The 14,371-nt window shown below is 37.0% G+C and overlaps 1 protein-coding gene across 12 annotated transcripts in view; it reads right to left on the bottom strand.

Moving 5' to 3' along the window:
* Nucleotides 1–14,371, bottom strand: part of DOCK9 (dedicator of cytokinesis 9) — a 110,974-nt gene that overhangs the window by 80,992 nt on the left and 15,611 nt on the right. For 3 of the 12 annotated variants that reach the window (XM_023947832.2, XM_086880823.1, XM_086880825.1), the window contains exon 1: nucleotides 563–1,747. The exons of 4 other annotated variants lie outside the window; for them this stretch is intronic. In XM_023947832.2, coding sequence (XP_023803600.1) covers nucleotides 563–676 — 114 coding nt within the window. In that variant the 5' untranslated portion in view covers nucleotides 677–1,747. Of the gene's footprint in view, nucleotides 1–562; nucleotides 1,748–11,574; nucleotides 12,233–14,371 lie in introns of those variants that run through there. 5 more of the 12 variants (XM_086880822.1, XM_023947855.2, XM_023947812.2 and 2 more) reach the window with 4 other exon arrangements.

The following is a 14,371-nucleotide window of genomic DNA, read 5'->3' as shown; positions in this document are numbered from 1 at the left end:
TTCCTTCACTGGAAGGTATTTTAAAACTTCAAATTCCTAAATAAAGTGCATTGAAGGAATTGAAAAGTAAGACCTTTAACAGATAGATACTTTAACTACTTTAAGAAGTAGTCATTAATGATTTAGATAGTTCTTTGATCATTTAAGTAAAATTTAACTGTTACACACACACTTTAGGAAGTTCAAAGATACATTAATTGGAAGATATGCCAGGCAATTAAAAAACAGGTGCTAGAAAGAGTTTTAAAGCATATGTAGTTTCTATGCTAGGTTCAAAGAGCTGTATAAATATGCTAGACAGAAGAGACTGAAAAGCAGCTAGTCTGAAAGCCAAATTCCGAAGTCACGCTCAAAGAGAACCAAAAATCTGATAAACTAGAACAGCAAAAATCAATTTAAAAGGCAGAAAACACACAGAGAATCAACCCTAAATCTTAAATGCAAACTGTTCACAAGTAAGAATGCTGGAACTTCTCACTGGCATCAGATAAAGTAGTTTTTCATTGACAGAGAGAACTGGAATTATCAAAGGGAAGAGACAGCTTGTTTAAAGAATTCTTACCAGCACAACCACAGGACTCTCCGCTTGCACTTCACAAGGACCTGCATCCTTGCCCTTCTGCGGAGATTCTACAGCAAACTCTTTCTTAGGATTTCTGCTTGTTCTTGCCTGCATTCTTTCATTGAAAACACAGACAGCAGCAAAACTGTATGCTTTTTGGCATCAAATTAATCGACATGCCAGTGATCCAGTGAAAACAAAAGCTTTTTCCCTGGCACAAGCAGCACAAAGTACAAACTAGTCTGACTTCTCAGCTGCAGTTTGCTAAATCTGTTATGGTGGGAATGCATGACAGACAAAGGCCAGCCCCTAAGCATGCTGTATTCCTCTGGGGAAGGAAAAAAAAAAAAAGGTGGATCCATTTTAACGCCTTAAGGTTATGAGCCAAACACAAAACAGAATGTGCCTATCTAAACTTACTATGTTAAACAGGCTGAGTCTTTACAGCATGTATAAAATCAAAGCTTCAATAATTCAAAAATATTTTTAGTGTAGGAATTAGACACTTATTGAGAACTGTGCCTTTTTAGAAATATGAAACCCTAAGTATTGTGCTTTTTAAATTTTTTTGCATTAATGTCACTTACTCAGGTGCTATCAACAATCTGGCACAACCAAGGACACTCTTCAGGATCAATGCCCTGGACAGATACATTGCTCTTTTTTGGGGGTAGAGTGGGCATGACTTTTTTTATCTTAGTGCTAAATCCATATTAAAAGTTTTGCTTCACACCAAATTGCCTTCAGAGTAAAAATCTTACATACACTACAAAGATCTTAACTCAAAATAGAATTCAAAAACCTTAACTCTTCAACTACCAGTATCCCTCTGCCTCTTTCCTCTCTTCAGCCAGTTAGCTCACTCCTGTATTGCACATTATTTGTACTCATTCCTTACTCCTCACAACCCTTCAACACTGTAGGTGTCCATGACTGATCAGCATCCAGAAACACAGAGAAGACAATGCAACAAAATCTTCACATATTTTGAGAGAAGACACTTGGGAGAACCTTCTGCAGCCATGAAGATCAGCCAACCATCGCTCGCTGCCTTTGGCCAGTGCAAAACCCTGCCAGGTGTCAGCCTTGTCTTGAGAACAGCTTGCACAAGTGTCTCTTGGCCTCAAGATATCCAAACTACAACAGTGCTCAGTAGTTGCTCTCCTCATTCCAATCCTTAATTACAACATAAACTCAAGTCATGTTTCAACTTTGCTTTTTTAACCCCACCTACTCTCTTACCATACCACTACTTATAGACACTGCTCAGCATACACACACAGTGGCAAAATACAAAGCAACAATTTTATTGGAATCATTTCTGTGCAATTGCAAAGCAATTTTGTATGCAACCTTGCTGACATTTTGGAAATTTTTAAGGTTTGGCTACTCCAACTTCCCCACACTGTAGTTTTAGCTAAATTCCTCCTGGGCAGGGGGAAAAAAAAAGTGAACCGTGATGAGCCGTTTTTGTCAGGTTTTGAGAGGAATTTTTTGGTTTTCCCTTTGTTTAGTTTCAACACTAATGAGCTGCAACCTCCACAAACCTCAGTAGCTGTATTTACCAAGCAAAAATACATCTGAGAGAAAATTCAACTCCCCAGAGAAACACATCCTTATTTTAGACTCTCTGTCTACTTAGGAACCAGACAGCTGTGGAAACGAAGCCACCACCTTCATTCAATTCTCAGTTCCCCTCGGACAGTTAGTTATCTTACTTTAATATAACTCACATCCTAAATTTAACTTGACATGAACTTTTATCTATTCTCTAGTAGAAGAGAAAGTCACCTTAAACTGCAGAAAGCAGATGAAGCTGTGGAGAAGCACAAATATCCTCCTTTATTGCAAGTATTTTTAAGAAGGCACAACTTGTGGCCCAGGTTTCTTATTCTTCAGACCTAAGATGTTGATAACCTTTTCTCTTCCCCTTCTCTCCACTCTCACACTTGTGTAACATACTCCTATTTCAGCCTGCACTCGTGAAATTGAGTCTGAACAAGAGTTTGCCCATCCCATCCACAATGCAAGTACATTTCTAAACAGTGCACCTAAAGAAATAGTAACATTTTAGTCCAGACAATAATGATTTATTTTTCTCTAGGGAATACAAGTTCAATCCATGTACTTCTTAATCCATGTACTACCTCTCTCATACCGAGAAACCAAATTCCAGAAAACAGTACTTTATGAAGCTTCATTAAGAGTTAAGAAGGAAACCAGCAGTTCAGTCAAATTTACAAAACAGATCTTCCTGTGTAAAGCAAGGTAGACAATAGTTCAAGAACATTTAGTTACACTTTTTATTTTGCACCAGCCCCCTTTGTTTTCAGAGAACGGAAGCACAGAACAGCTTAGACTAAATTACACCATTACTTGAGGATGCAGCTGCCAAACAGGAATTTGTTTCATTGAGATGGTCTGCAATTATACTTAACTGCAACCAGAAATGCACAACCTTATTATGCAAAAGGCATTTCTGAACACTCACATTAATAAAGATTTAACATTTATATACATTGTAAATAGTGTTTCTTCTGCTAAATTTAACAAAGGATTCTTCTTCTAAATGGCAATATTATTTCACTCTTTTCAGGTACTTCTCCTGAATGCATCTGGATTACTTTAATTCAGTATAGATGTGACTTTCCCTGCCATTCTTCCTATTCTTCTCAAAACATGATGAGGGACAAAAAGAAGGCCAACAGGCTAACATTTTTATAACATCAGCTTAAAGATATAGAAGTTATTTTTCCTTACAAATGACTAATCTAGCTTGCATTTCACTCACAGATATATTGTTTAGAAGAGGTTCTTTCATTTAACAAAAACTTAAGTGTAAGTCAGTACCTCTGGAACTGTATCCTGCATTTAAGAGACCTTAACTGCCAAATTGATGTGTACCTCCAACATTTATTTTCTGCTGAGGACTTAGTGATTGCCTCAAGAATTTAATTCATTTAAAAATACTTGAGGGAAAAAACAAACAAAAAAAACACAGCAAAAATATCAAAGCAAACCAACTGTCCAAAATCCCAAGAGACAGCGTTTATCCAGGCATCACAGAGTCAAAATACTTAAGCTACTTTAAGAAAGTAGTGTATTGAAACAATTTACCAATAACATATTAAAATTCAAAAAGTGAAAGATTAAAACCAGAACTTTAAGACTTGATGAAACTTTTATCGTCTTGTTACGTGACACGTAGTTTTAGCCTCCTAAAATGCAATTTAAAAAAAAAGTACTCAATTTGTTGCATCAGTCAGTTAGTTACCTCAATAACTATCAACAGAAAATCCAGGAAAACAATACACACACAAAAATGTCACTGTACAAAAGCTGACTGCATTCCTAACATGGCTCCCAAAACTGTGGGAAATTACCAGCTAGAGACTTATCTGCAAAATAACTCACATTATTATAGAAATGCGATTCATCTTTTTACAAACATAGTGGCTTGAAGGACTTCATGTGGTATACCTTTAGCAACAGTAGTTTTCACACCACTTCTAACAGCCAAATATTTGTCTCCTGTCTTGCATCATACATGCCTAAGGAACAGCCTAAGTAATTACAAAATTACATAGGTACAAAATTCTCAGCATCTCTGGCAGACTCCAGTGATTCATCCAGCTAATTTCTGCCCAAAAGAAAAGTTCTTCACATACACTTATTCTTTCAAATCACTTCTCACTGTAAGAACTTGTTTAGCTAATGACAATATCACATAATAAATAGCAAGTTACGGTAAGGGAACAGGCAGTATATGAGAATTTCCTTTGAACTTTAGTGGAAGAAAAGATGACTACCCAGACTCCCTGTAGGAACAACTTAAAATCTGAGTAGTTTGGTTTGATGGCCCTTTTCCTTCAAGTCCTACTTAAAGTCTGCATCAAGATCAGTAAACCTACTAGCTGTAATTACAGCTATCAAACTTGCCTCTGTAAGATACTCTAAGGAAAGAACTGTTCTTAACCTGTAGCAGCTGAAGGGGGTGAAGCAAGAGAAGAAGGAATAATATTACTGCAGGTTTGCATATCCTATACATATGTATATAGGAAAACAGAAGGATTTGATATTATTTGCCAAAACCCTATACCTGTTCTACTGTTCTGTGGCTACACTCTCTACTTTGTGGCTCTAAATTCCCTGGCAACTCACAGCATCTCTTAAAAAATAATTCAAAAATGAGAAGGGTGGATAACTGGATGGAGGTTGATCCATTGTTTTGCTAGGGCTTTGGGGGTTGGGTTTTTTGGTTGGTTGTTTTTGGTTTAGGCTGGTTTTTTAAGGTAGTAAAATATGAAAATCTGAAAATATGGACCCACTTTAGCAGAGTGACAAGAACCATTAAAAGCCAGTACTTCTTGCTCTCATCTGTATTAGTACAAAATATTCCAGCACTGCCCTCCCACACTTGGCAGCCTGCCTTGCAGCTGTATTCAAGGCTAACATTTCACAAGTCAGTGGAAGATTCAGTGTTGCAGCTATACCTATCTTAATGCTGCCAAGTTTCATAAGTGACCTACAGATAAGTGCTTCCCTGGAAAAACACATTCACAAGTTCAAGAAAATGGCTGATAGCAGATGGAATGCAGCGTGCAATTCACCTGGCAATTCCCTGCTATCCAGGCTACATTCAGATGAAACAGAAAAAGTCATACAAAACTCAGGAAGACTCCTTCTATGGCAAACACTGCAAACGTGAAATTTGCAGTCCTACCAATAAGAACATTTTCAATTGGAAACGGGTGAGAAAAGAAAATGTGCAAGACACAGATATGAGTGTGCTACACATTAGGCAACTCTTCACATTCATCTTTGGCAAGGCAAGAAATAAGCCTATTTTGTAACAAGAACAACAACCCCTCTTTGCAGAGGTATCTCTAAATCAGTATGAATGATACAATCTTTAATTTTGCTTTGCCAGTGAAATTACTCGCAAAACACTATTTTTAGTGAGAGAGTTGAGTAGCCTGGATAGGACAGAGATGCTGAGATACTACACAGAAGAGATCTCAATCATGAGTAGGTTGCATCAATGAAAGAAGGCTCCAGGGAGACCTTAGAGCAGCCTTCCAGTACCTAAAGGGGGCCAACGATGGGGCTGGAGAGGGACTTTTTGCAAGAGCCTATAGGGATGGGGGAATGTTTTAAACTGAAGGAGGGTTGGTTTTGATTAAATATTACCAAAAACTTCACTAGTGCAAGGGTGGTGAGGCCCTGACACAGGTTGCCCAGACAAGTTTGGATGCTCCATGCCTGGAGGTGTTCAAGGCCAGGTTGGATGGGACTCTGAAGAACCTGTTAGGGAAAGGTGTCCCTTCCAAACCAAACAATTCCACGATTCTATGATTTACTTTAATTGCATTTAATCTCATGACATTATAGGGTACCTACATCTATAGGTGAGTCAAATGAGCACTTCAGGCTGTTCCTAAAGCAAGTAGAGAGAAGTATTAATCGAGAGAGAGGAAGAGATGTGGATGCCTGCCCTCATGCTCATTAAGTCTAGACTCTAATCTTAAAAACCCCACCTATGCAGCTTCTCCACCACAGAAGCTTTCTTTTCATTCCTTAAATTCATATAAAACTTTACAGGGAGGTTCTAAGAGGGTTTTTTATTGGGTTTTTAGGGATGAGGGAGTTTTTATGAGGCTTGGGGTTTTTTTTGTTTATTTGATTTTTATTTGGTCGTTTTTGTTTGTTTGTTTGATGGGGTTGTGGTGTTCTTCAGGGTTTTTTTAGCTCCACACATTTTCACTTCTTTCAGCACAAGATACCCTCCTGCTCCATTTGAAGGGAACTTGTGTTCCACTTGGATGTAAACTGGTGCCAGATTTTTGGGTTGGATATCTTCTTGTGCTAGTCCAACATATATTATCATGGATGAATGATGGTTTACACATGTAGACTTGACCGACTATCCTGAATTTACGCCAGGCCTAAAGATTGTTTTCCTGAAGATAAAGTGCTTAATCTTATCTTCTGCATGCCAGTGCACTGAGTGTTTGCCAACCTGTTTCTGATAGTCCTCTCATGCATCTTTCAAAGACGTGCATTTGATGTAGGTACTACGTGCTTGGTGAATGTGTGCTGCAATTTCCCCTGCTGAGAGGGCAGAGGTATATGAGGAGATGGACATTCAAGCATTCTTCCCAAAGGAATCTAATGAAAGGTCAAAATAAAAGAAGTCTACAGAAACCATCAGGAGATTTAGCCAAAATTACAAGCCAGAACATCAGATGCCAGGTTTTCATTTAGCCAGAGCAGTAAGATGAAAGAAGATAATAGAAGTGCTCTAATTCAATGACCATTTCCATTTTTTCAATAGGAAAAAAACCCATGCCACAGTTAGATGCTGTACTCCTACATAACTGTTTCTTCCTCATTAAGAGGCCTAATGAAGCCTAATGCTCCTGTTGCTCATGAATAAAAGCCACTCATAATACAGTTACAAGTTGAAGCAAGCTATGGGAGTGTAACAACAGATTAACCCATACAAATTGTCTGCCCACCATTACAGAATTGCAGAATAAGCTGTTTGAGCATATTAAAATAAAATAACTTCCATTTACTCAGCACAATTACTTCCTTAGAACTCTCTCCTTTTTCATATTTCTATTTTATTTCTACTAAATCTTTCTACCTCATATAAACAAGCTGATATTAATTTGCAAATTCAGATAGCAAGAACACAATATAATCTGTTCAGTAAATAAAGGCTTTAAAGTTTATTTCAAACACAACAAAAATTAAGGAGAATCTTTTTTTAAAAAATATACATGTATATAGTTAATTTTGAAATTAAAATCTGCAACTTGAATGTCTTCTGCAGTGTTATTTCCAGAATGATGTAGCTCACTGCTGTCATTAGTCAATCTTCCCACATGCCCAGACTTTGGTGTCTCTTAAAGATGTCACAGTTTATTAATAAACCAAATGACTCATGAGCAGCACAGGAAAAGCAGACACCAAAAAACTCAGGAACACCTAATGATGACGCTGCTGTCAAGTCTACTGGTGACAGACAAGACACTGCAGCTACTGAAATGTAGCAGGTTCTGTTTCCAGCTAACACCTAAATCTACCCTATTAAAAGCTGTACATGTACTATTTCAAAATGCCCCACCTTTCTTCTCAGAAATTGTGTAAGCACAACATAAGTAACAACTGTTTTCCACACCAGACATAAATTTAAAGACTACTTAAAATTATTAGGCCCCATCTTGCACAAGCTACAGGTATCATACTACCTTAAGTACATTTACCAAACTACAAGGTTCTAAAGCTTAATGAGAGAAATGGCAGCACTGACAGGGCCATTAGAAGCAAACTGAACAGAATGCATTTCAAGCATGGAAAAAAAAGGAGTTGTTTTCCACAATTTTCAGACAAATATACATATAAAAAAAAAAAAAAGTTCATGTCCTTCAGCCCAGTCTGTCTCACTTCAGAATTTTCTATCTCTTCCACAGATGCTGGTAGTTTACTCACTCCAGCTTCTTCCATCATTGAATATTTCAATGGGCTTGTTAGCAAGCCTCACATTTTTTAAATTTTGCTAATTCTGTTATCATCAGATCATTCACCCTTGCTCATTTTCCACCTTTGTCATCCACCCAAAAAAACTGTCTAGGACCTAACTTGTACATTTACATCTGACTCTGAGAAAATGTTTGCTTACACAGTGACACCATAAAAAAAAATTAAAAATAATAAAAAAAATTGAATATAAAAAGAAATAACATACAATATCATTCTGAGAATTATTTTTTTTTAAAATCACAGGAAAATTAAGACAAATTAAGTAAAGTAAACAGGCATCCAAGCTAGTATTCTGAAACTATATCCTTCAATTTACAACAAAATTAAGCACATTAAAGTGCTTTCTCAACACTTGCCAAAAATAAATATGCCCAAGATAGGCATTTGGGGAAAATAAAATTTAATTAATTTCAATGCAACTTTTAACAGCATCTCGAACTAAATTTATAATCCTTTATTAAAATAAAGATCCTTACCCATGTGGACCTAAAGACCCTATGAGATCTAGGCGCGAGACCCTATGTGTTCTAGCAATACAAAGTGTTCGTTTAGAAATGTTCCTGAAGCTAAGATATAGCATTTTCATTGCAAGTTTGAATGACATGAGATGGACAGAAATAAACTGTACTCCTGAGAAGACATTCTCTCATGGGCTTTATTTCATCTTTCCTTCAAGCAATCAAAAGAGCAGGCCCTCTTAAGACAAAACTGTAATTAGATTTAACTAGGCTTTAGATTTAACCTCCTGACTTCTGGGTTAAAGGGTAAATAAGAGAACCATATGCTAAATCAACTCCCTCTGCCCCCTTATTTTCTTCTCAGAGGACGTGATTTTTCCTTCAAGGGAAGCTACTTCCCAAGAGTTTCCTGTCCACTGGAAATTTTCAGGTTTTCAACACTGATTTTACAAGAGGATCAATTTGTTGTTAAATGAAAGGACTCCCTGAAATCCATTGGTGTTTTGACAATAGCTCTGTATCAGGAGATATTTGATCCAAAGTGGCTAAACAGATCTGATAGGAGGTACAGCCAAATAGGCTAAGCTAAGACATTGCAGCTCAGATATGTGTTACAGCACAGACAAAGAGGTGAAACCACACACCCACTTGCATCTGTTGCAACAATCACCAAAATAAAAAACAACACAAGCAAGTGACACTGTTTTTGGTGTCACTCTTTTGGTCCTGGCCATACAGGCTCTCTTCAGAGATAAGATTCCTGGAGCCTTCACCTCAATGTACAGCTTCTTGGTGAGGAGCAACAAAATTTATCCCCCAGAAAGACACCACTTTGGAAAGGGAAAGAAGCTATGAAGCTAGCTTTCATAGCAAGGAGTACAGACATCTTGTAATTTAAGAGATATAAGTCTTAGATACTTCTATGAGTTCCACAAAATCACTTGTCATTGTTGCCAGGATTACAGCATCTTTCCCCTTCTTCCCATTCTTCAGAGAATTCTACTTTCCACTCTTCAGGGGTAAGTCTGTAGCAACTGCTCCCCAGCCTCAGACAACACCTGAGAAAGCAATACTCAGAGCCAGCTCTGATTATCAAGTGCATGACCTTTAAAAAAAGTCCTGTTTCTCTCTTGTAAAACCCTGACTTTTATTCTTATGGACCACACTGGCCCAGTACAATGAACAGGAAGTTCATTCAGGAATTCTGACCCCTTGATTCCGCACATTCCTGCAAACAAACCTTCAGGTACTTATCCCAGGAAAATATCTTAATCCACTACTTCCAGTTAAACCAAGCTAGCAAAGCCAAAGGAAAATGTAAAAAAAACAAAAAACAAAACATTATTTAAAAGCATCCAGACATTTTGGAGTTGGGAAAAATCCAACCCCCAAGGAGACAGATGTGGAACTTCAGTTATAAATGACAGATTAAGCATATTTTGTGCTTAATATTGCTAGTTTGTACCAATTCTGTAGGACTAAATTAAAGAAAAATTATTGCTGGAACAGGACCATGTGAAACAACGAAGAAATATATACAAAAAAAATTCATTGCATACTACAAGTTACATTACATATTACATTTAAAAAAAAGAAATATTTCTTCATTCACTCACCTAACTATATGCAGAATTCCAGGCCAGTAAGGGTGTTAGGTCTTAAATTCAACGGGTTACCAAAGTTATTGAAAGTATTTATTATACAGAATTTAACAAATGTCTAACAATATTCTGTATGAAGCTAACTTAAAAATGGCTAACAGTGTAAAAAGGCTTCTAATACCCAGAGGAAGCCATTTTATTTGTAATATCAAATCATATTAAGCAAATGCAATGCTATCATGAAGGGCAAGATACATACTGTAAGTTATTTTAAGCATCTGAGGACAGTTCAGATTATTCTGTGTTCTCTCCTAGAAGCTTGTGTGTATCCACATACAGAAATATACATGTATGTGTGCACACATATACACATGTGCCCATACACAGACCTGCACATATGTGCAACCACACACCTTTTTTTTAATCCCTTAAATTTCAGTTTAGCAAAAAAAACAGCACAAAAGCAACAAAAGCTTTATGAAATTTCCAGAGACTTTCCGTAGCTGCAGTTGCACAGCATGGGTATGCCAGCAAGATAACAAGCTCAAAATCCGTCCAGCTATTTCAGTGTACCACGCCCCTCTTATCCCAACTACTGAGCCAGTGACAAAGCAATTAGCAAGTAAACTCAAATTGCTTTGAATTAATATTTAAATCCTTAACTAGCCCAATTGTGAAGGAAGCCATGCACATTAGTTAGCTCTTGCAATTCCACCCCCTCAAGCCTAAATGTAATACACCTGACCACAAACATGTCATTAACCTGAGGGGTACAAAGACCACAGTCTCACTTTAAAGCCTGGTTTCTTTGCATCAGAAAACACCTAAAAAGCCTTTGAAAGCAAAGCAGGTCCAGGAAGCAGTTATTGCTCCCTTTAATGATTTTTTTTTTTTTCCTTCTAGAATGCTCCTGTATCCCTTTCAGTAAGTTAAACAGAAATAGAACAGTTAAACAGCTTCAGAGAAAAAAAAATAAACTCAAATCCATAAGGAAAAAATAAACCTTAAATGCTGGGTTACTGTTTCCTCAACAATGCCTTCCTTAGTTTTTTCAAATAACATAATCATCAGTTGTTCCTCAGTACAAGTGCCAAATACATTCCAAGAGTATGTTTAGAAAGATCTAACAGCAGACAATCCTCTCTAACAATTACAGAGTGGAAACTCTTCAGAGCTATCAGTACAAATCTAAATGATATAAGGAATATGAATCTTAAGCTTTAACATTTAAGCTGCATGCACACATACATAACATGCCACATACGTGCATTAACATCCTACAATATCAGGACAAGATATAGATCCATGTCTGTACATAGCAGACGTTAAATAAACATGCTATTCTGGTTTTAGTTTAGCTTTCAATTAGCAGATAAAAGTATTAATGAAATAAGTTTTTATTTACCAGGAATGAATGAATCAATATTTCTGAATCTTCATCTGGCAAGCTGAATGCTGTGTATTCAAGGGCATTGTTTTCCCCTTGCTGTTTGCATATGTAACCACAGTTTCTCTCAAAAACTGTACGAATGCCTTTAAACAGAATCACACTTGTCGTGCAACCCATTCCCAATCTGTTGAATTTTGCATTTCTAGCAGCTCTGATTGCATTTGCAGAATGTCTTCTTCCGTTGCTCGACTTGAGTAATTTTCCTGTGCTTTGCAGAAATATTTCTTTGTACAATCCTCATTATGTCCCACATTTAGTATGTTCCTCGACTAGAAACCATCAGCTACTGAAATGTAATCCTATTTGCTTAAGCCAAATACTGCCAAAATCCAGCCGCTGAAGACAAAAAATCAGAGGGCGATGAAAAGCAAAGGATACCTCAGCTGTAGAAGATAGGAGGCTTTCTGCACGTGCTGTACTCCACCACAGAGATGAAAAGATATTCCAAGGGGTTATGGAAAGAGCTTCTATACTCAGAGATCCTTAGAACATAATCAAAGATGAAAGGAAACTGCAAAGATACTGCTGCAGTTTCTGCTGCCAGCCACAAAGAATCCTCATCTGCTGCAAGAAAGCAGTCTCCCAGAATGCTTAGCACAGAGTTCGTACTGGCAAACACTTCTTTACTTGACCTATATGTGCTTTTTAATGTCTGAAACAAAAAGCTGCAATATAAAAAACTGAAAATATGAAGGGGGAATTCTTAAATCACTGCTGCTATGCAAAGAAAACAGCATGCTATATACACTTCTTTCAATCAAATCTGTATGTCAGAGCATGCTATTATCAGTTCAGGAAAACCACAAGGGAGCTGAAGACTCTCTTCACTTTTCCCTTTCTTTCTTGCATGCAAAGTGATCTGTCAATTCACACCTGCCAAAAGCTGAATTTATTAGTCCTTTATTGCAAACAAGCAATAGTAGTAAAAGAAAAGGAAAAAAAAAAAAAAAAGAAATACTATCTAGTTCAGATCAACATCCACCTCTAAAACAAAAATACAGAACAAAATTTAAAATACATACACTTCTTGGTTTCATAGTGACTCACACCTTTACTGGCTGAATTTATCACTACAGGACACTAGTTCACATACTGCACCAGTATCTGTCGTACAAGTACATAAACATCTTTAACTGACACAGAGAAGAAATGTTAATTTTTTAAAACTACTTTTAAAGGCAAGCAATTTGCAAAAAATAACTGTCCCAATCCACATCACAAGAGTGCTGTATCACCTAGACAGAGAACACTGGTAAGTTTTATATTTCTTCTAAACTGAAAGCACTGAGGTGTATTTACTTATTTACTTACCAAATTGTAAAACTGGACGAAAAAGTGATCTTACAAAATCACAATTGTTACACTGGAGTTAAAACAAGCTAAATTAAAAGCATGGAGGGAGAGAATAAACAGATTCAGATTTGTCCCCATGCAAATTTTTCTTCTCAAGGAAATATTTGCAAGCTATAATGATAGTTCACAAGAAATATTTCAGACTTAATAGCATTTTTCCCTAACATCTGCCTAGCTAAAACGTATCAGTATGCTTCTTACTACATTTCTAACCTAGATAAAGTAGAGTTACTTGCAGACACATCAATAAAAAACCCAACAATATTTGACAGTGATCCAAGTAGTCCCCATCAGTCCCATATTCATAAAGGCAGAAGTTAGACCATTTTCTCATAGTGGGAGAAATACCAGTTGTTTTAAGGCAGTTCTGCTAATAATGAATAGATTTATCAAAGGGGAGAACAAAGAAGGTCATGGCAAAGAATTCAGCGTAAATTCTACTACAAAGGACAGAGAATCTTCATACATAACCATGAACCTTGCACAGCAACATCTCCCTACCTATCCTACCCTCCTTGAAAAGAAGAAGTAGGTCAGTGAGGGAAATGCAGTGCTCCATTCACTAAGGCTAGATAAAGACATCCTTGCAAACATGCAAGGGAAAACAGTCATGGGAATTATCACAGAAGGCATTATCCAAAAATACATTCAAGTTAACTGTTTCTAGTGCAGATGCTCACTTCATTCCCATTTGAAATGTAGGATTACAGAGATCTGACAAAGTCCAGGTTATAAACATGGTATCAAAAGTTAAGAGATCATTAAAAGGAAGCACTATTTAGAGGGTTTTCCATGCAATTTCAAAGACTTCATAATAGCAAACGACTCTAGGGAAAAAAAAAAAAAAGTAGCTTACGCCTTAAGAGAGTATGAGAAAAACAGGTCAGTTAACAAAAACTTATCATGCACTAGACAGCTCTTCCAAGTGTCTAGAAAATCACCTTACTTGTAAAATGCTAGGTAGGTTACAGAGAAACAAGAAGACAAAAAAATTTAATTTTAAAAGACAAACACCATAGCGTAACTCAGGTTGGAAATGACCCTGGGAGGTGTTCTAATTCAAAACCAATTATGAGAAAATTTAATTGCAATTGTATCTTGAATAAATTTAACATCACGTTTCTAAAGTATTTTAAAAACAACAACTGAAACTGACATGCATCAACATGATGGTAACACCACTATGAAAATCATCTTTATCAGTCTACACCTTCCTCATGAGGGGAAGGGGAGGGGCAGACACTGATCTCTTCTCTCTGGTGACCAATGACAGGGCTGAAAGAATGGTCTGAAGTTGTGTCAGGGGAGGTTTAGGTTGGATATTAGAAAAAGGTTCTTCACCCAGAGGGTGTCTGGGCACTGGAAAAGGCTCCCCACGGAAGGGGTCACAGCACCAGCC

Source organism: Cyanistes caeruleus, chromosome 3 (genome assembly GCF_971803275.1).
Source record: "Cyanistes caeruleus chromosome 3, bCyaCae1.hap1.1, whole genome shotgun sequence".
Taxonomy (NCBI): domain Eukaryota; kingdom Metazoa; phylum Chordata; class Aves; order Passeriformes; family Paridae; genus Cyanistes; species Cyanistes caeruleus.
The sequence above is the reverse complement of the archived record's forward strand: the minus strand, read 5'-3'. Positions and strand labels throughout refer to the sequence as shown.